The 22534-nt window shown below is 42.1% G+C and overlaps 1 protein-coding gene across 7 annotated transcripts in view; it reads left to right on the top strand.

Moving 5' to 3' along the window:
- The window catches only part of EFCAB6 (EF-hand calcium binding domain 6), a 215066-nt gene that overhangs the window by 62221 nt on the left and 130311 nt on the right, over positions 1-22534 (top strand). For all 7 annotated transcript variants that reach the window (XM_074326517.1, XM_074326519.1, XM_019715052.2 and 4 more), the window contains 3 exons: positions 4305-4429; positions 10000-10148; positions 20563-20673. In XM_074326517.1, the coding sequence (XP_074182618.1) occupies positions 4305-4429; positions 10000-10148; positions 20563-20673 (385 nt within the window). The remainder of the gene's footprint in view (positions 1-4304; positions 4430-9999; positions 10149-20562; positions 20674-22534) is intronic.

Genomic DNA, 22534 nt, shown 5'->3' with positions numbered 1-22534 from the left:
TTAAAAATCCTTCAGTTAGAAGGCAAAATCTTTTTGTGGGTGTTCTACATTAAAGACGTAGTAGTTTGGGGCCACATCATATTGAAACTCTACGCCATGGCTGTCAAAACAAAGGCCTGTTTGTTAGTGTGTAGTGGGAAAGGGTGAATCCCTAAAAGCAGCGAGCTGTCCATTGTACCCTCTGCCATCCTATCAGTTCAAAATCCTCAGCCCCAGTGGGTGAATCTTATGGTAGCAGCATATCCTTTCTGGTTGATTGTAATGGACATTATTTTTCTTTAATTTTATTTATTTTATTGAGATATAATTGAATTAAAACATTGTGTTAATTTTTGGTGTACAACATAATGATTTGATATATGAGGTGAGACAATTAAGTTCGTGAACTCATCCTAGAAAAAGTGCTACATACCTCATTGATGAATGTCACTATGGTCACCTTCAAAGTACTCCCCTTGGGAAGTTATGCACCGACGCCAGCGCCTAGTCCACCCTTCAAAACAATTTTGGAATTCTTTTTCTGGAATGGTCATCAGAGCTGTCGTCGTATTACCCTTGATGTCCTGAATGTCATCCAAATGTCTTTCTTTCAATATTTCCTTTATCTTCAGGTAAAGAAAGAAGTCACTGGGGGCCAAATCAGATGAATAGGGAGGGTGTTCCAATACAGTTATTGTTTACTGGCTAAAAACTCCCTCACAGACAGTGCCGTGTGAGCTGATGCACTGTCGTGATGCAAGAGCCATGAATTGTTGGCGAAAAGTTCAGGTTGTTATCGTCTAACTTTTTCATGCAGCCTCTTTAGCACGTCCAAATAGTAAACTTGGTTAACTGTCCAGTTGGTACAAATTCATAATGACTAATCCCTCTGATAACAAAAAAGTTTAGGAACATCGTATGCTTATATTGCCAAATGGTTACCACATTAAGTTAACATCCATCACCACACATCGTTACAAATGGAAACTATTTCATTTGGACCATTGGTTGGCTAACTTGAATTCCCACTTTACTAACTTGCTTGGGAAAAGCTACGGAACCCAGACAGTTGCCCAGGGTATCAACCAAACAAAGAAAACTGTGGCATTATGTGGAGCAGTTCAAAGGTCATTTCTACGTTTTGATTTGTTGTCTACCTTCTGTGTAAGCCATCAAGAAGTAGGTCTTCCTGTCTCACTGACCCAGCTTCCATAAGATCCCTCCTTTCGGAGTGAAAACCTTTCTCACATCTGCTCACTAGCTTCTATCTTTCTTATTTGCCTCTCCAGTCATTTTGGTTATTTGAAGCCTGATCTCTAGTAGATTCCTTGGGAAGTGCTCCTGGAAACGGTATTCTCTGATTTCTTACATCTTCACGACAGTTCGTGGCCTTCCCAGTTAAGAAATCAGTTTGTCTGGGTATCAAATCATGGGCTCAGATTTTCTATCCTCGTGTATCTTAAATACACTGTGTGTCCACTGAGACCCAGGAGGCACATTCACCATCTCATCCTCATAAGGAGCGGACCATCTGTGGCACAGGCACTATTTTCTGTCTCTTTTTGCACGAGGGAAAAAGCACAAGGTTGCGTGGTTAGTAGCTGAAGGTGGCAGAGCCAGTAATCAGGGCCGGGCCGTCTGTTTCCAGAGTCGGCATTCCTCCCATTTGGATTGTTCCAACGTTTCCTAGTTTTCACCGACTTAGGAAATCCCACCGCGAAATGCTTTCCTTGGCGCTCCAGCCTCGACGCACGTGGGCAGGTAAATTCTATACCGTTTCTCATCTTTCTAGATTGAAATTTTTACTTACTAGTGTTTTCATAGTATTTGTTTCTGTGTGATGGTCTTAGACTTTTTGGAAGATAGTCTTAAGAGAGCTTTCACTTTAAAGTACATGTCACTTATTTACATTTGTTCCAAAGGTTCGCTTTTACAAGTAGCACGTGATTCCACTCACTTCTTTACATACATTTTTATTTCTCATATGAATTCCTGCTTTTCTATTATCTATGAATGATCAGGATAAAATTTGTTAATATGTGTTCATTTTGGGGAGGAAATGTGTTATACAAGGACTAATTACCAAGAGCTATTTATAGGTTTGCTGCTGTTTTGACCTCTGTTAAGAGGGAGTCTCTAGTTCAGATATTTGCTGCTGTCCAGTCCCTATGAATTTTCTACATAGAGAACGATATTTTCTATTCATTTGAAAGCATATTTCTGTTTTTGCTAAGTTTGTGTTCTTAATAAGCCATCATCATCTTGCCATCATGAAAAACGCCATCCCTCGGGCAGGTGAAGCAATGATGCTGGGGGACGATTTCCTTCAGCTGCGCTTACGTCATACCTAAGTGCCCCCTGAAGCGTTGGGTGTCTTCTCCACCCCGTTTCACATCAGCAGAGATTCCTTCAGAGGAAATTTAGGGGATACCGGAAGGTGGCAGGAATTATCAAGCTGCACTGAAGAACGGAAGGTGGGGTACCCCTGAGGGTAGGGAAGCCCCGGGATGTGGCGTCATTTAGTGTGTGGCCGACCCTGCTGTGGCAGCTGGAGCTGCGCGAGTTCCTGGGAGATGCCTCCCGAGGGCAGGCCTCCCACCTCAGCCAGCGCTCCGTCCTGCAGGGCCTGGCGTGGGGTGTCCCGAGCACCAGTGGGCTTCGTACCTGTGCTGTGCGCGTCCCTGGGAACTGCCATTGGCGCGCCAGTGCCCCAGGCGAGGGTGCGCAGGGCGCCCTGTCAAAGCCGGGGCTGGAGACCCTTCCCATGTGCGTCCCACCGAGTCAGATCCGGTTCTGTGGCGAGTCAGACCCACTGGCGCCCCCCGCACTGCAGACCGAGTTCTGAAGGACTGACTGGCTTTCATTTTACTGTGTAGCCAGAGGGTCCACTGGGGGAGGCTTTTCCTTTTCCTTTGCTTCTCCTTTTTTTTGAGATAGGAAATGGAATTCCAGATGACTGGCAGTTTGTTAGCTGCAGCTGAGTGGTTATGTGTGCTTAATTTGAGTGAAGCTTATTTGTAGACATTTTAGGAAATAAATCTGGGAAACCATTTGTGATTCTGTGCAGTCATCTTTGAGAGAGAAAATGGCTATATTTTAGATTTATTCTCTTTTATTATAAAAGTAATACATGCTTTTTGGGGAAAAAAAGCCAGAAAATACATGAACACAAAATAACAGTTCCCTGTAATCCTACACTATATTTTTTTTGGTGGATTATCCTCCCAGACTTTGTTTCGGATGGATAGACGGAGGGATGGACAAATATACAAAGTAAGTGTTAAAATGAAAATTAAATTATGCCAGGTGTCCTTTATTTCAATCATGAAATAATATATATATCAAAGGAAATTTCCATGTCCATTAATTTAGACAAGCACTTTTGTTTTGAATATCTGTATCGTATTTTATAAGCTCGATGAACCACAATTTATAAAAGCAGCCCTCTATTAATGAGCATTTAAATTGTATCAATGTTTTCCTCTCATAAACAACGTAGAAAGCATCCTTACTCAAATGCATCTGTTGAGTGGTCCTAGTATTCCTTTAGTATAAATTCTAGAAGGGGCCTTAAGTGTATTCAAGTACCAGGTTTTCTATACACAAGCTGGAACTAACTGCTTGCTTTCTTTATCCCTCCCTTTAATCCCTGCCTATGTGACAAGTGGGAAAAAAGTGTTCATTATACTTTTTAAATTACCAGTGAGTTTGAGCAGTTTTTCATATGTTTATTGGATTTTGAAAATCCTTTTTGTGTGAGTTACCTGTTTATAATCTTGGTCTGTTGTTCTGTTGGGTATTTATGTTTATCTTATTGATTCATAAGAGCTGCTCATATATTATGGATATTAACCTGTATTTCCCATGTATAGTATAATAGTTTTTCCCACTCATTTTTCTTTCATTGTTATTTGTGTGGGTTTTTTAACCAAACAAAAATAAATATATTATTAGACCTAGTCATTGTTTAAATGATTTCTGACTCCAATGTGTTTCTTAGAAAGGACTTTTCGCAGAAAGATTATGTATTGTATGTATTATATAATAGTCATCTTAATTTCCTTCTACTACTTTTATGGTGTTATTATTCTACTTAATGTACAATTTACTCTAACGTTTATCCTAGAATAAGATAGCAGGTAGATTAATTTAATTTTTTCTAAAATGTTCATCCATTTATTTTAATACCACTTATTACATAGTGCATCATGTTTTGGTTTATTAAAGTCTCCATTTTTACCAGACAGGCTATGATGAAAAGGAAACATAACATTTAAATGTACCTTTGAAAATATTAATAAACTAAATCTCTTTTGTTTTAATAGAGGTCTCATGGGAGAATCAACAAGTCAAAAATTCCAAAAGGGAGTACCTCCCCCATTTTGCTTCATCTGATGATGTCTGGAAAGACTACTCCTTAGATGACATTGCAAGGACCTTTTGCCAAGAGGTAAGAATGTTTTCCTAATGCCAGGGTTATGGAAAGTGTGGACCGAGAAAACTGACAGTTGTGGAAAACCGTTTGGTTTAGACGTTTCTAAAATTAGTTTTGAACCTACCTCCACCACCCAAACCCTGAGGGTTCCTCCATCTCCTAATAGCAATAATCCATTGCTAACAGTAATGGTGATAAGAGATGGATTCTTAAGTACCTCCTTTGTGCTACTCATGCAACCTTACAAGAAATATTTAAGACTTGTATAAAGACATGATACAACTTTGTTGAGTAAAATAAAGGAAATTTTGAATAAATAGAGGTCTTTTCTAGTTCTTGAATTGGAAGATTCAATATTAATACTCGCTCTCCCTACATCTGGATGGAGAGATACATACATTTTCTTTTGAAAGTTATAATAGAGGGCTTATCCTACCACGTGTAGAATACTTTATAAAGGTATAATAATTACAACAATGTAGCCCTGGTACAGCAATGGACATTCAAATTGATTTGAAACAGTGGTTGGATAATGGACCAATCTTTATGTGTGAATTTAGCAGTTGATGTGAGGCATTCCCGTAAGATGTGGTAGAATGGGGAGTGGAATATTCAGTAATTATTATTGGGATAATTCACTAGCCAGCCATTTGGGGGGGAAAACTTTGTAACCTTCCACTCTTCACACCAAAATAAATTCTATGTGCATCAACTATGTAAATTTAAAAATAAATAATGTGGGTGAAAATTTTTTAATCTTGAAACTTAGACTTTTAAGCATGAAGTAAAGCCCTAAAACCATAAAGGAAAAGACTGATAAAATAGACTATATTAAAATGAAAAAGCTTTTGTACAATGAAACTTTGTATAAACAAATGATAAACTTGGCAAAATACTCGTGTGTGCCACATAAACAACAGATAAATAACAGCTCCTAAGATACACAGCACTTTTACAAATTATTAATATAAAATTTTCAGTAGAAAATTGTCAATGAGAAAAAAATGAACAGAAGCCAATGTTGATGAGGATTTCGGAGAAGGGAGCAGTTTAATATACTCTTGGTCAGTTGGTGACACTTGTTCTCTCTTGTTGTCGATGAGTTGCTTGTCTTCATGAAAACATGACCATTACAAAAAAATGTAAGCAATTCTGAAAAGTATAAAGAAGAAAGTAATAGATTATTCAAAATCCACCATCCAGAAATAGTCTGAGGCAACATTTGGTGAACATAATTCCAGGCCTGTCTTTATTCGTATATATAGAAGGATGGCTGCCTCAGTGGGTGGATGGGTGGATGCATACATAGAAGTAATCTTATAAGAAGAGACTCATGAGCATGCGCTCTCTCTCGCTCTCTCTCTCTCTCTTTCTCTCTCTCTCTTTTTTTTTTTTTTTTTTACAAATAAGGCATATTTAATTTAAATTTCTTTGAATTTACCAGAAGTAAAGAAACGAGCATCATCACCTTCATAATTACCATTTCATGGGGCTGCCTACGTCGTATGTGCCGGGCAGTGTTGGAAGCGCCTCACAGGTGTTCTCCTGTTCAGTCTTCGCAGCCACTCCATGCATTAGGCACTGTATCATCCTGGTTACAGGGGAGGAAACTGGGGCACAGAGAGATTTCATCGCTTGCCCGAGGTTACCCTGCCAGTAAGTCCTGGAGCCAAGTTCAGACCCTAAAGTCATTGCTCACAATGCTGCCCTCACGTGAAGCTAAAGATGTTTATGAACTTGGGATAAACATTCCATTACCACAAGAGACATTAGGTCCCCAAAGGGACTGTGTTCAGAAAGCCATTAGGAGTTGGATAAATGACGGTGTTTTTGAAGGATGCCCCAATTACAGAGTGGGGGCTGGCTCTCTGCTGTGAAACCCACGGACTGGCACTTCCTGGCTTCCTTCCCACCCTTTACTCCCACCTCCCAAATTTGTTGTTTTTATTTTGTTCTTAGTCAGAGCTGATAATATTTACATTCTGTCCTGTTCCCATAATTCCCCCAGTTGTTTTGCCTTTGTTTTATTTTTACATGGATTTAATGCACATCACTGTATTTCAGTGTTTACCATAGTTTATGCCCTTTCAGAGTTCTTTATTTTGATTTGTTCTTTGGTTGGCTGATTTCATTGTCAAGTAATTTCCTTAAGAAAGGGTCAAGAGTGCCTTTTCCCTTTGTTTTCTCATTTGAGATGATCTCCCTTTTGCTTTTTTACTAGAACAACTTGGCTGGCTATAATTCTTCCATCATTGTTTCTTTTTCTCAGAATGTTGTATTTTCCCATTGTCTTCTGGCATTGGGTCTTCTTGAGAAGAAGGCTGAGGTCACCTTGTAGGTGATTTTTTCCCCCTGACCTACATGCTTAAAGTATTTTTTCTTTATCCTTGAAATTAAAAAGCAAAACTAAGCTGTTTTGGCATAGTATTTTGCCCATGTTTCCTGGAGCTCAGTGTACTCTTTTGATGTACAGATTCAGGTCTTCTTTCATTTGAGGAAAATCTCCCCTGTGTCTTATGGCGGAAATCTTCAGCCTGCCTCCATCCTACTCTCCTTGCTTCCGTCTTCCTTCCGTCTTCTCTTTCTGCACTGGTATTCCCAGTTATCCTTACATTGGATCATCTTTGTCTGGCCTTGATAGCTCTCTTCTCTCCGATTGCTTTAATCATTTTCTCTTTTTCCTCCGCCTTCTTTGAGACTCTTAGAAGCCATTCCTTTATTATGAATTTTAATTTCAGCCTTGTCTCTTATTCTTGCTGTTCCTAATTTGTTTATTAGTTCCTATAATTATGTTATTTTTATTTTCTATTTTCTTAGCTTGGAAATACCCTGTTTCCCCGAAAATAAGACCTAGCCGGACAATCAGCTCTAAGAAATAAGACCTGGTCTTATGTTAATTTTTGCTCCAAAAGACGCATTAGAGCTGATTGTCCGGCTAGGCCTTACTTTTGGGGAAACACGGTATCCCTCTCATGTCTTTTATTGTTTTATCATCTTGTCTTCAAGATTTTCCTTTAATGAATTCATATTTTTATTTAGTTCCTTTTTATGATATGAAACCTTTGCAGGTGATGTGTTTATGTTTTTTTGTATGTTTCCTTACAGACTGGGTTCTTTGTCTTTTGCTTGATGTTTGCTTCTCTTTCTTTCTTTTCTGTAGTATGTTTGTGCAGTTGCAAACCCATTGATTTTCATCCCACTTGTGCTTAGGATGACAATCACCCATATTAGGGATATGGCTGCATTATCGTTACCACTGCTGTACTGTTTTCCATTATCTAAATACACGCAAATTATATGCTTTCCTACGGATGGACGTTTGAATTGCTTCGTGTTTTGTGTTAATCCAAATGGTGTCACTTTGAGTGGTTGAGTGTATACATACCTTCTGGTGCGTATGTGCAAAGGTTCTCTAGAAATTACACCTAGGAGTGGATTGACTTGCTAGGTTGTAGCGAACCTACTCCTCAGTTTTAATTGATGGTGTCAAACTGTTTTTCAAAATATCAGTTTGCACTCCCACCAGAAGCACACGAGAATCCCTATCGTTCTGCGTCCTCACCAACACTTGGTATTTGTTGTTAGAATTTAGAATTGTTCCCAGCCCGAGGCAGATGAAATAGCATCTCAGCTATGATTTTCATTTTCATTTCCCTTTCAACTGATGCGTCGAATAGATTTTTACATTTTGCAGCCTTTCTTGAGAACATTTTTGGTTAAAAAAAACACCATATTCATTTTTGACAAATATTTAATGAGTGCCTACAACATGCTGAATTGTACTTCATTCTAGGTAATTATCAGTGAACAAAACAGACAGTCTCCGCTCTCATGGAGACTGTATGACCGTACATCAGGGAGAGAGAGGTGAAACAAACATATTCATAAATACAATTTTCCTTGAGTGGTCTGACTGAAAAGGACAGGGTGCCATGAGGGACAGTAACGAGGGGAACCTCATTTAGACTGGGGACCAGGGAAACGTTTATAAAAATTAAATGTGTAAACAGGGAAAATAAGTGTATCTCTCACTTGTCCATCGATTCTATGATGGCATGCCATATGTCATTTAAAAGTGTGATGTAAATATACACTAATTCTTATGGGGAAAAAATTCATAACATTGTTAAATGAAAAGAGCATTTGTCAAATCTGAAAGTATAGTACGATCTCATTTTGTAAAATTATAATATCTGTTTATATAATTATGATGGGAGTGTGGGGAACACGATATCAAAAACTGGATGGTAAGATTCCCAGGTATCATTATGTCCTTTTTTATACTTTGCTGAATTGCTTGCATTTTTATCTTTTGTTTCATTATACACAGTAACAATGAAAAGTCCGAAAAGGTTGTACATGTCACAAAGATAACTGTTTCTGTTTCACTCCCTGCTCTTTTTCTGTAAGCTCTTGATGTCAGAAAACCTCTCCTGTGATAAACCTTACTGGACATTAAGATGTTAAACGTGGATTTCATTAATCCAGTAAACACACCAAGGCCCTACTCCAATGCTGGCTCTGGTTTCTCGCTACGAGAGTCTTCCCCGGCACCCCTCCTCCCTGCAAGAGGGCAAATTTAGCCACATTTTGGGTTAATTTTACACAACTTTCTAAGAAGCTTAGGCTGTGGTTCTCTAAATATTTTCAAAGATTTTCCCTGTAGAATTCCAATATTCCTGTATACTCTGAGGAAATTTTAATGAACCTGCTTCTTAGTCCTTTTGTGGAAAGAGACTCTTGTGCAAGTATTTCCACATTACAGCAGTTTTTTATGTTTGTTTGTTTCTTTGTTTTTAAGCTGCCTTTTATAGCAAGTTGTGGCTATTTTGTTTATCTTCTTATCCCAGTTAGGAGGAAAAATTGAATTCAGACAGGGTTGGAAAATGGAGAGGGTTGGAAATATTGGAGGATATTGTTATTACCCAATAATAAACAGCAGGAAAACCTTTGGAAATAAAACCAATCTTCATAGTGTTTTTACGAGTCATATAAAAATCAGTGGTTAACCTACTTTATTGCATTTTCGAAGTCCCGTAAGCAAAGCTCATCCACCCTGATTCTCTGTAAGAATGCCCCATTAAGAAAAAGCAGAATAATTAAAGAAACGTCCAATGCATACTGTTTATGCACTCCTTATATCAATAATTTCTCTTACCATAAAAGCTACTTCTATTTTTAATAAAATGTTGCCAGCTTTTTTGTTTGATTGACCTGACTTAATCAGGAGAAGAGTTGGGTGGGCTCACAGGAGGGGGATGGCTTGGAAGTATATTAAGGAAGATGTATCAAGCTGGCAGCTCCACTGAGTATTTTTAGCTCTGAAATTTGAGGTGGAGCTATTATGTGTGCTGTTTTTCCCGGACCAACACGTCTACCTTGTCAGTTGAGTAGCTGTGACTGGGGATATTGTTTTGTAGTTAGCTCATCAATTAAACATTTGAAGTTCAGTACATGCCATCGTAACCTTTTTGATCAGTTTTTGGAGAGGAAAATGTGAAGAGGTTTCGGTAAAAATAAGTGCTTGCACAGCTCCATGAAGTTGATTTCTGTGAAGGCAACACTCTAATTTTAATTCGTTGCAGCTTTCAAAGTCCTATGAAAGGGTTGAAAAAGCCCTGAGTGCAGGGGACCCCTCCAAATGTGGGTGCATATCTTTGAATTACCTCAAGATTGTCCTCGATACCTTTGTATACCGATTACCAAGAAGAATTTTTATCCAGTTAATGAAAAGGTAAGAGTCCCATTGTTTCCTTGACACTCCCTCCCCACCCCCAAACGTCAACCGTGAGGATAAGGAGCAGCTTCATTTATTTTTTATTACAGTATTGGAGTTTTTTACAATTGAAAATGTCAAATGCGTGCGAAAGTAAAGAGAATAAGAGAATGGATCCACTGCTGTACCCACTACCCAGCTCCGACCCTCCGCTCACAGCCAAGCATTTCATTTACATCCCTGCCCATTTGTCCTTAACCCCAGATATTTTTGAAACAAATACCAGACAGCATATTTCATTGAAAATATCTCACTATGTGTCTCTAAAAGACAAGAACTCTTTTTAAAAACATGGTGAATAAACCGTTTTCACACATAGTAGAGCTATCAATAGCAATAAATAGCCAGTCAGGGTTCACATTTAACTGATGATCTCAGATTTTCTTTTACAATTCATTTGAGTCAGGATCCACATGCGGTCTGTACATTTCAATGGATTGATTGGCCACAATTCTTTTTTAATCTCTAGGGTCCCGCTCCATTTCTTAATTCTTTCCCCTGTGAAGCATTTGTAGAAGAACTCTGGGTCGTTTGTTATGCAGGGCTTCTTACCATATAAATCTGACTGATTGCAACCTACAGTGACATAATGTGTTCTCCTGTCTCCCTCTCCCAACCCCCTGCCCCTCAATTGATAGATATACAGGCCCATGTGCAATCTGGGGCAAGAATATTGCATAGGTGGTGGCAAGCATGTGTGACTGGTCGTCTCTCTTTGCGTGACGTGAGCGGCCATGTCGATCACACCAGTATCTACTCATTGACTAGAGGTTGTAGAGAGACGAGATCCCATGTCCGTCGTTTCTTTTTTCATTGGTTGAAATACTTCTGTACTGAAACGCCCCCTCTCCAGCTATCTGGCAACAATGAGACACCATTAGCAGAAGAAAGGCAGGATATCTTTGGTTCTCTCCCTTCATTTGCCACTTTTCAAAATAATCAGTTGGTTTCCTAGCATCCTCCAAAAATGAGCAATGAGTGATTTTTCTTAAAAATACTCTTAGGAACTCATGAATAGAAACATGTAATGTGTTTCCATTCATTACAGTTGTTACTCTCATTGATAGTCTATTTGTTCCATCCTGGCCAGTGGGAGCCTTTTCGTGTGGGCCCCCGAGTCTGTTGACGTGACCCTCACAGTCTCTGACAGCCCTCTTGCTTTCCTGTACGATGAAGTGCTCCAGCCTCTTCTGGTACTTCTCTTGCCCCCCAGCCTGGGATAAACCATTTCTCCAGGGATCCCTGTTTGTTTCCTTTTAGTTGGAAATGGTATATATAGACCCAAGTCTAGGTAAGGAATACTGTCTTTAATTTACCTGGTTTTCTGTACAGGTAACTCAGAGAACCTCTTCTTAGGGGGTGGAGGGTTGAGGCTCATGAAAAGATTGTCCTATGAAACTCTGGATAATTTTTTTTTTAAATGTTATTTTATTAAATTTATTGGGATGACAATTGTTAGTAAAATTACATAGATTTCAGGTGTACAATTCTGCATTACATCATCTTATAAATCCCACTGTGTGTTCACCACCCAGAGTCAGTTCTCCTTCCATCACCATATATTTGACCCCCCTTACCCTCATCTCCCACCCCCCACCCCCGAAACTCTGGATAATTGGTAGATACCTCGGGGTTATTTAGAAAGGGGAGGCATGAAAGAAGGAGAAGGAAAAATAGTATTAAGTTAGATCGGTTGGGTCTGTTTCCCACTGTACCTCCCTTGCCTTCTCCGCACTCTGTATATTCAGAGTCACTGTGTATAACTGTGACTTCTAGAGTGAAAGGCCCAATTTGGCCCTAGGAGTGAATATTTCTGTGGCTCAGAAAACAGCTCTACTGTCCTGCCTATACGTAGCGAAATGTTCTAGGAATTACTTTCTTGGATAACTAGAAATTACATAGCCATTTCTTTTTATTTCATTTTCAAAATTATACAAATAATAGTTTAATAGCAATAAGGAAAATCAAAACCAAAAAGTCACCATCGACCTCACATAACAAATTTACTGTTTTCATTTTTTCCACATTCTCTTCGGCTTTTATGTATCCCCATACCTAGTTTTTACGTTTGTAATTCAAGTGCATCTATGGTTTTATGCTGTGCTTTTAAAATAGGAGTGCATATTACAGACATACTTCATACTGGCTTCATAGTCTTCCGAGTTATAAGTGTAATGGATGCATATTGAGTGCTTTTCTCTGCCAGACATTGTGGGAGTGTCCAAGAAGGCAGAAATCAATGGCAAATCATCCCAAGCCTGAGTGGCTTACCAGAGTGGTGGTGGCTGTGAAGATGATGACAGGTACTTAGAGTGAGTGTCTGAGGAGACCAGGGCGGCCAGCATTGTGGTCTTGTGCTCACTGGTCTAGCCATGGACCGTTCACCCAGAATTCCTGGTGGAACAGGGAACGAGAGACGACAACAGCAAGGTGAAGTCCAAGTGCTAAGATTGTGAATTCTGCATTTGGCTGCCCCCGGTACACATTCCTGCACAGCGGCGGGGAACCCAATGTTCTCTCTAAAGTTATAAGAGAAAGTAAGAGGACGATTGGATGGACCACCTATTTTTCACCTATTTCTTCACTTTAGATGGTAATTGTTAAGAATTTACCACTAATTATGTCATCTCCTCAGAGAGAATCTGCTGCATTCGACCACGGAAGCGTTGGCCTAAGAAAAATGAATTAGACAGGGGACTAGTGTCAGCGCTGGGTGGCCCTGGGGGTGGCCCTGGCCATGGGCTGGTGCTGGAGTTCCTCCCTCCTTTGCTCTCCTCTCAGCCTCCCCCCATCCAGCTGGTGAAGAGCTGGATACCTGGTGTCGCTAGAAGCAAGCACCCTCGACCTTTGCACTCACAGCATCACAAGAAACCGTAATTCATCACCTAAATTTAGGTTTAGTATTTTTGCGAACTTGCCAGGATGAGTCCATGATTATATTGACAGATTCTGTGACTTCTGTATTTAGTGAAGTATTCACTAAATAACCTGTCCACGAATGTTCACTGTAGCTCTATTCATACTCGCCCCAAACTGGAACCAACCCAAATGTTCTTCAGCGTGTGATTGGAAAGCAAACTGGCAAACCCATAATGGAATGTTTCTCAGCAATAAAAAGGAACAAACTGTTGATACATACAACATGGGTGAATCTCAGAGACATTCTGCTGAGTGAAAGAAACCAGCCTCACAGGTTGCTCCTGTAGGATTCCGTGTTTGTGGCGTTCTAGAAAAGACAGCACAGCAGGAATGGAGGTGAGATCAGTGGTTTCCAGGATTAGGGGTGGGGAGGGCGTGACTCCAGAGGGGCGTGTGAGGGAGGGCGTGATGTGGAGGAGCCCTGCTGTGTCCTGAGTGCGGTGGTTCCAGGAATCTGTGCAGGCACCGCTCAGACATACTGCGCCTTCGGTTCCACACTGCAGTGAAGTGAGTCGGAATCTTTTTGCTTTCAATTTATAAAAGCACAACATCTATGAAGCACAACAAAGTAAAGTGCAATAAAACACGGTGTCGCTGTACAGGTGTTTAAAACTCATAAAACTGTACACCAAAATAACAGGTCCATTTTACTGCATTTTAATTTAAGAAATAAAATTTAAGAACACATGCTTTTTAAAGGTAAAATTGTAGGAAAGAATAAAGAAGGATGTAGAATCTAAACTCTCGTGTCTACCAAAATGATTTGAGTAATGATTCTTACTGTCCAATTTAAGAATGGATAGTACAGAAAAAATACAGGCATTGTTTTAAGTTTGTCATTCTTTTAAATACTCAAGATCTAGGGCCTAAATTAAAAACACTAACAGCTTGGTAATGAGGCATAAAATCGTGATCCAAATAATATTTTAGTGGCTTTAAAAGCTGTTTCCCACATATACTTTTGAATGTAATCGTAGACTTTAATTGAACAGCTAACTTGACCTTTATCACTAACATCCTGTGCGTCTCAGTGTCGCCTTGCCTTGTATACAAAATAGGTCTATGAAAAATAACACCAGTGTTTAAACATGAAGAAGAATGAGGTTTCAGGAAGAGCTGAGCGGATGGAATAAAGGCTCTTATGACTTGCTACGCCTTGTGTGTTCACCAGAGACTGTACTTCATCCATCACCATGGGAGCAGACCTTCACTCAGAAACACCTCCTGCTGAGAATTTTCCCATTCATGCTGGTAACAGGAGAAACCTGGCAGAGCTGTGCAAACAGAACACATACGCCATTTAGCCCAGAAATACATACCCTGGGATGTATTTTCAGTTATTCTCCAAACCTTTTTAACCACATGTCTAGGATCTCTTCTATTTAATGTGCCATTCTGGAAAAGGCAAAAAAATAGGAATGGAGGAGAGGTCAGTAATTGCCAGGACTGGGGGGTGAGGGGGGGTGACTCCAGAGGGGCAGCCTGAGGGACGGGGCGGCGTGAGGAGGCTGTTCTGTGTCCTGCTGTGGTCTTCTTAACCTGGGCATACCCTGGCCGGGGTCCAGGTGGCAAGAAGATGGCATGGGAGTTTATTGACGCATCTTTTACCCAGGTGAGGGCAGGATTCAGTGACATCAGTAGATGGGGAAGCCACTGTCTCTCGTAGGCCTGAAGGGGTGAGAAGCGGAGCAGTGCTGGCTAAGCACTACAGCTGGAGGAGAGGGTCTCCCTAGAGCAGACGGTCCCCAGGAGAAGAACGAGGCCACGGCCACACTGCAGCCCAGCACCGAGGGAATAACTAGCCCACCTCTCTCCCCTCTCCCCTGCCAGTCCCCTGCTGGCACCTCCCACTGGCCAACCCAACGGAAAGCCAGGGGCGTGAGGGGGTCAGTGGGAGCACCCAGCAGGGTGCCATGCAGAGCGGACGACGGATCTGGTGGACAAATGAAGAGCATCCGGCATCGCCACCCATTCTGAATCTCATGATCTTTGAGGCTGAAAAACCCTTGTCCTTTGTCGGGATGAAAACCTTGTATCCCCAACACAAGGAGCTGCTCAAAGGCCTGTCTCCCACGTGAAATCTAACATGTCAGAAAAATCCGCTTGTTATGTAAGGCGGCAGGGGGAGTAGGAAAGCAAACAACATACAGAAGAGCTGCTAACATTTGCAGTATTGTAACTGGTCTTGTGACCTAACTTGATAATCACAGTATCCTTTTTCCAGCATCCCTTCTAGGTTCCCCTTACTTTCTCCGCCAATATCTTTGCTGGAAAGCACTGCTCAGCTGGTGGGGTACCAACCTCCACTTTCACATGATCTCAGCTCTGGGTGGTCATCTGTTGAGTGGCTACCACAGCTGGCTTAAGGCTTATCATGCATCCTGGAGAACAGCGCTTAACCTCACAGGACATTTTCTCTCAGCTGGCTCTGTCTGTAGTTGAGCCACCCAGCCATTCTCGCAAGTCTGTTTTGGTGATGGCGTATGTGATGTGGTAAGACATGTGAATTCTGTGGGTCTGAGGCCATTGCTACACCTTCACCACAATCAGATGAGTCCATTGGTTAAAAACACTGTGCTGCATAGGACATCATGGTGACGGACAAAGCATTGTGGAGCTCCACCAATGACGGCAATGACAGAAGCGTCTAAAGCAGAGAAGGCCCACTGATTTCCATCTGGACTGTGTATGCTGTCAAGACAAATCACTGCCCCACCATGATGAAAGGGGTCTGGTGTCATCTCTGTCAGGTAGTTGGGAAGCCCACCTGGAGAAAGAAGCCATATGAGGAGACCTCAGCGTTGGCTTCTGCTGTTGGCAGACTGCATGCTTAGCAGGCAGTAGCCAGCTCAGCTTTCGTGATGAGAAGTCCATGTTTTCAAACCGACGCCCAGCCTCCTTTCCCATCTCCATGGCCGTTTTTGTATGGAAGCCCATGAACAGGCACCAGGCTGCCTGGGGAACCTGACTGACTGGCCTCCTTGGGAACAGGTCAGCTTTCACCCTGCTTCTCCATCGTGGTCCCCGCCAGTGGGCACTTATGTGGGATGTAAATTCCTCCTTTGCCAACTGTGGTGAGACAGCAATTTACACCGGAGCCTGCTAGGCCTTCTGCAACTACTGTTTCATGCTGTATCCTCCACTCAAAACTGGAAACCTGTGGGTTACCCCAAAACGGATCAGAGTAGCAGGACAAAATAGTCTCCAAAATCCAGAAACACCTTTTAAGCACGTGCCTCTTTCTTTGTGACGGGTGGTACAAGGTGTAACAACTTGTCTTTTACTTTGGAGGGACTATTCCAGCATGCCTCAGACCTCTGGATCCATAGAAACTTCACCAGGATGGCAGACCCCTAAAATTCCATAGGGTTTATCTCCTCCCCTCTGACAACACCTATCTTTCTGAGGCCTCAGGGATATTTGTTATTTTGTTACTTCCTTCTTACGGGGTTCAGTTAATATAATATCAGTGTAATGGGCTAGTGTGGTGATTATAGCCCAAAATGCACAGCTGCTTTGTAAATATCTGTGGAGCCCTCTGGGCAAACTTGATCAGAGTTCCTTCACATTAGATGATGGAGGAAGCAAGTGAGTTGACATAGCCATGAGATGAGACTGTGAAGTTGTATTGCTCTCCCTGCCGTGTAAAGGGAGACTGCTGATAGGAGTAGGAAACCAGCATTCGCTGTGTCTGTAGCTGCGTGTCGGATGCCAGGGATGTTGATTTGCCTGTGTGATTGGCATCATCACTTGATTAACTTGGCAATAATCCACCTTATTTTCAAACACACAAGTAGTTTTTTCACTGGCAAACAGGTGGTTTAAATGGGAATCTGGTAGAAGTCAACCCCTTCCCCATACCCTCGTCTTCCTATTCTTTGATGATGGTACTGGTCTCTGCATTCACTGCAGAGAAGTGGTACCACTTCTTGTTTGCTCTCCTGGGAAGAGCTGTGTGTTCTCTTGACCCTTCCTACCATCATAGCCCTTATTCCTTGGGTCAGAGAATGGAAGTGAGGATTCTGCAGTAACCACAAGTATCTGTTCCCATTATACATTCTGAGACTGGAGAAGTCACCTCAGGAAGAGTCTGTAATCCCACATGACCCGCTGTGAAAGCGACTTGGCTGCGTCTGCTATCTCCACAAGCCTCCGCTCTGACCGATAGACCGTGCTGGCACTTTGATTCTCCACGGGTCATCATTAGTTCCAAGCCACTCTCATAACCCTGAGTGGTCTGAGTATTCCCTTAGTGCATAGTCACCTTGGCAAATGGACAAAGGACCTTCTGGGCAAAGTTTAAAGGAAGGTTCTCAGTATGTGCATACGGCTCTCTTGGGTTCTTCAAGGGTACCCAGACTTCTCAACTAAGGGGCTCTAGGCCTGTGAATTGGTTTAGGTCTGCGACCTGGGAGAGGCCATGAATTTCCACTTCAATAACTCAAGGCAGGCTTTTGCCCTAGAGTTTTACACACACACACACACACACACACACACACGAGTGTGCATGTGTCAGGCAGCACCTTGCTCTTTCTTAAGGACGCTTTGGTCAGTTAGCTTGTGCCAGAAATCTTGTGGGTCAAAGCACGCTGTGGCGTATTATGATAATTATATTGCCATGTATGCCTAACAGAATCAGTTCATCAGTCAATCTCTCTCTCTTGACCACGTACATGGTGTTAACAGCAGAAGTAGAAGTAATAACCATCTGTCAAGCATTCGTTGCTATAATCATAATCATAATCAAAGTGCTCTACAACTGTTAACTGCTAACAATATTAGTACTTAGTGATGAGTGGTGTAAGGCAATAAGACACCGTTCTGTGAGACTGGCTAGTAGGGCAAACCACCCTGGTTCTGGAAGTCTGGGAAGGCTTCCTTGACAAAGTAATGATTGAGGAGAGGCTTGAAAGAGGAGTAGAATGAACCACATAGAGTGTGGGAAGCAGGTGCTGCTGGGCAATGTGGCCGTTGGCTAAGGAAGCGAGTGTGAGGGAGCAATCACAGGATGAGCAGGAGCATGACCCTTGTAAAGAACTCAAGGACCAGGGACCAGAGCGCAGACAGCACAGGCAGCGTGATACGGGATGAGAGGCGAGTAGGGCCAAGCTGTGCCGGCTGTCAGTTACAGAGGATTTTAGTTTTTATCCTAAGAAGCAATGGGGAGTCATGAAAGATTTTAAGCAAGAGAGTGATCTGGTCACATTTGCATTCAAAAAGAGCAGGCTGGTTAAAGGATGAAATATATTGGAGGAAGGCAAGGGTAGGTACCAGGAGACCAATTAGGAGATTATTGCAATAAATCAAGTGAAAGAAGATGGTAGCTTGGCACCATGAGTGGATGTGTGAATGAATGGACAGCTGGGTGAATGGGTGCATATGTAACATAATCTTAAAGGAACTTAATTTTATTTCCCCACTGTTCCTTAAAATTGCTCAGTCGAATTAGTTCTTTTGCCCCCGATGAAAACATGAGCAGACCTTTTTCTGGTTGGTCTTGGATTATAATAATCACAATAGCCAGTCCCACAGAGTAGTCAAAGCTATAGACTTGATTTAAATGTGAATTGTGTTCACTCACCAGTTAAGGCCCGGCTGCAGGCGAGAATAAAGGGGGGCACAGATGACTTCTCCCTTTCCCCACTTTGCAGTTTGCTTCCTTATTTTGCAAACTCCGTTTCTGATTCCTCCAAGGATGGGAGTGCACAGAGGAAGGAGAGAAAGAAAGGGGAGCATGAAAGTTCTTACTTGACTGGTCCTGCCACGAGCTGGGAACTGCATCTCTGGGCCTAACGAGTGTCTGAAGGTGTCTCCTTTTGTGAGAGCTTTTGTTGGTTTTTGGATTTAACATTTGGACTGCACGTCCATCGTTCTTTGATGAGGGCAAATGCATCTCCATCTCAGCTGCTCGCTTGTACCCTCCTCAGTTCCTGGGAATCTGGAAATAGAGAAGGAAAACCTTCTCCATGAAGGTCTGTTCATTCTTCCAGGAGGTCTTCTTGGCCAGGAACTGAGATGACCCTGTGTGTCTGTGTGTGCACATGCACATGCTGGCTCTCTCTCACGTGGTCCACATCTGACCCACATGAAGCCAGTTCTGTCTCAGCCACTAGTTTTTAGCAATCAAAACAGGGTAGTTTGTCTCACACCCACTTTGGCAACTCATGTGTTGCTTAAGGATCTCGGCCCAAATACCTTCGCCACCGTGTGATGGAAGCATGGATGGTGCTCAGTGTGTAAGTAACACAGAACAGCAGGGAAGGGGATGTGATTGAACACTTGCTGGTGATCCAGTACTGCGATAGGGTTTGTTTTGTTTTTTTTCCAACCTATTAGCTCTAATCCTTATAGCAACCCTCCCAGTGAATACTATTATTCCCATTTTACAGATGAGCAAAATAGAGAATCAGAACAGTAAGCGATTTGTCTGAGATCGCATGGGTAAGGCGTAAAGGAGCAGGGACTGCCACTCTGGTCTTTCCAAATCCCAGGGGATGCTCGCATCGGTTTGCTCCCGCTGGCAGCTTGCAATTCTGAAATTCTTGGCCCCTGCGTCATGGGACCACATGACTTTGGCAATCTGTTTGTCACTAATTTTCCAATTACTTATTCTTGCTAAGATTTAAAATCTGTACCATTTTTCAATTTCTGTCCTAACAACTACCACAAGCCCAGTGGCTTCAAATGACACAAATGTATTCTCTTAAAGTTCTATAGGTCAGAAGCCCAGCGTGGGTCTCACGGGGCTAAAATCAAGGTGTCAGCAGGGCTGGCTCCTTCTGGAGGCTCCAGGGCAGAATCCATTTCCCACCGTTTCCATCTCCTGCAGGCTGCCTGCATTCCTTGGCCGGTGGGCCCTTCCTACATTTTCAAAGTAACCAGCGTCACACGATTTGGCCCTTCTCCTGTCTTCACATCTTTCTTGGGCTGCAGCTGGGAGAAAGTCTCCGATTTTAAGAACTTATGTGATTATATGGGCCCACCTGGACAACCCCAAATGCTCTCCCATCTCAAGGCCCATACCCTTCATCACACCTGCAAGGTCCTTTTCACCACGAGGTCACGTACACACAGGTCCCAGGGATTAGGATGTGGACGCCTTGGGTGCCTTTATTCTGCACACAGGTAACTGAGCTCTTCACATAATGAATTTGAAAGAATTATTTCATGGACATTAGACTTTTAATCAAATCCCTTTGTTTCTTCCTTCAATGTATGCTCCTACTGATGGAATGTAGAGACATGCAGATGTCTAATGAGTTTGATTTTTCCTTGCTTTTTAAAAATCAACTTGTAGCACTATTTTACTGAATTATTTTGTTTACCTTCGATTTGACACTTCATATAAATTCATTGCTGCCATTTTCAATTCAATATTGGAGATGTAATCCATGCAGTGTTATAGAAGTAATGTTTAAATAATTTTGTGGTGTTTTTTTTTTTTTAAATCCAGATTTGGACTCAAAACTACCAGTAAAGTCAACTGGAAGCAATTTCTAGCATCACTGTATGAACCTCCATGGTTGGAAGTTAACAATACAATTCCCATGACCAAAAAAACCAGGTACGTAAAAAAAAGAGCTAAATCTCAGTTACACGTGCCATAACATGTAAAAGGTTAGCGAATATCTGAGTTACTTTTTCTTTTATTGGGTGACAAATTAGTCTGCATTGAATAATTATAAACTTTTATATAGTGATTTACAGTTTACAAATTATTTCCCAGATGTTTTTCTTATTTAGAATTGCCTTACTCTGTAGGAATAAGTATTATTCCAATTTCTAGGTGAAACAACATGACAGCAAGAGGTCTTAACAACATCATATGCTACTTAGTGAGCGGTGGAGACAGAATGCTTCTTGTGCCGCCAGCATCACTGAGCCTTACGTGGCTATTTGTGAAACCGTAGGAACTTGCATTTGTTAAGTGTTGTACGGAAAGGAGCGCCCCGTGTCAGCTGACTGCCCTTCCACCCTCTGCATGGTGCAGACCGTGTGGGTCACAGGGAATTGTCACCATGAGTGCCATCATTTCTGTTTTCGTTCTAACGTGTAAATTCAGATTTACATTATCAGATGAACTGTCGCGGGGACCCAAACATGTGAAAAAGCACTCACATGACAATTTAGAGTTTAGACTTTGCTCTAAGAAGTATTTTGTTTATGCTGATGTGCATCCTGTATTGAGTGAAACATATAAATCTTAAAGAAAACAAAACCAAACCAGGCTTTATAATCCCGGCATGTCCATTGAAAGCACCGTGCCTTATTGTAAAGTGAAATATACTGCAGAGTGAATTCCCACTTCATGGGTCCGCTCCCTGTCTCGGAAGTTGTGAATATTTGGTGGACGCCTGGTTACCAGCTTTCCCTCCAGGATGCAGAGCCACCCACCCCCGCCCGGGCTCCAGCTCTGGGAGGCACATCTGGGAGTTCATATCTTGGGCAAAGCTACTTCTGCTTCTTAGTAATTTTCTTGTCTGATAGCACCTGTAAGAATGAAAATGTGAATTTCATTCACTTTTAAACAGTCGTTGGCAACTGGGAGCAACCTTGGCCACCCAGGAGACATTTAGCAAAGTCAGGAGACATTTGTGATTGTCACAGCTCGGGTGGGATGCTACCAGTATGTAGTGGGTGGAGGTCGGGGATGCTGCTAAACATCCCACAGGGCACCAGACAGCACCCCCCCCACACACACATAGCAAAGACCTGTCCCGCCCAGCGTCAGTGGTACCGAGGTGGATAACAACTATTGCAGAAAGCACCATTCGTGTGGTGCTCGTGGGCTCTCGGAAAACCTGGATCCAATGAGTCACATGAGGAGCTCAGACTCAGGAATTCCCCTACTTTATATGTTTCTTAAAAGAGGTGGTAGGGATGTGTGTGTGTGTGTGTGTGTGTGTGTGTGTGTGTGTGTGTTTGCACAACTGGAGGAAGCTAAGATACCTGTCTATGTGCGGGAACAAAACCTCCCAAACAAATCTGAGAATCATTCAGCAGGAGAACTACTTCACTCTCATTCTTTATTTAGTAGGAAACGCTAAACTATCTACAGTGGTATCTTGCTTTTCGAATGTCTCTGTTGACAAACATTTCGGTTTACGAGCACTGTTAATTTTATGGATCTATGGTATCATTAAATAGTAAAATTCATGCTAAATTTGCAGTGTTAGGGGTTGATTTTAAAGGTCTGGAATGGATTAGTCCGTTTTGTATTACTTTCTTTGGGGAAACCGTGCCTCGGTTTTCGAACGTTTCAGAACTCGAACGGTCTTCCAGAACGGACTATGTTCGAAAACCGAGGTACCACTGTAATTGACAGTGAAAGGGGGAGTATTTTATGGAGGTTCTGCAGCCTCCTTTCTGGTCAGAGTCCATAGTGAAGGTGGCCTTGACCTCCAGCACGGGGGATCGTAGGCCTT

Source organism: Rhinolophus sinicus, linkage group LG02, assembly GCF_036562045.2.
Source record: "Rhinolophus sinicus isolate RSC01 linkage group LG02, ASM3656204v1, whole genome shotgun sequence".
NCBI lineage: Eukaryota > Metazoa > Chordata > Mammalia > Chiroptera > Rhinolophidae > Rhinolophus > Rhinolophus sinicus.
This window is presented reverse-complemented; position numbering and strand designations above follow the sequence as displayed.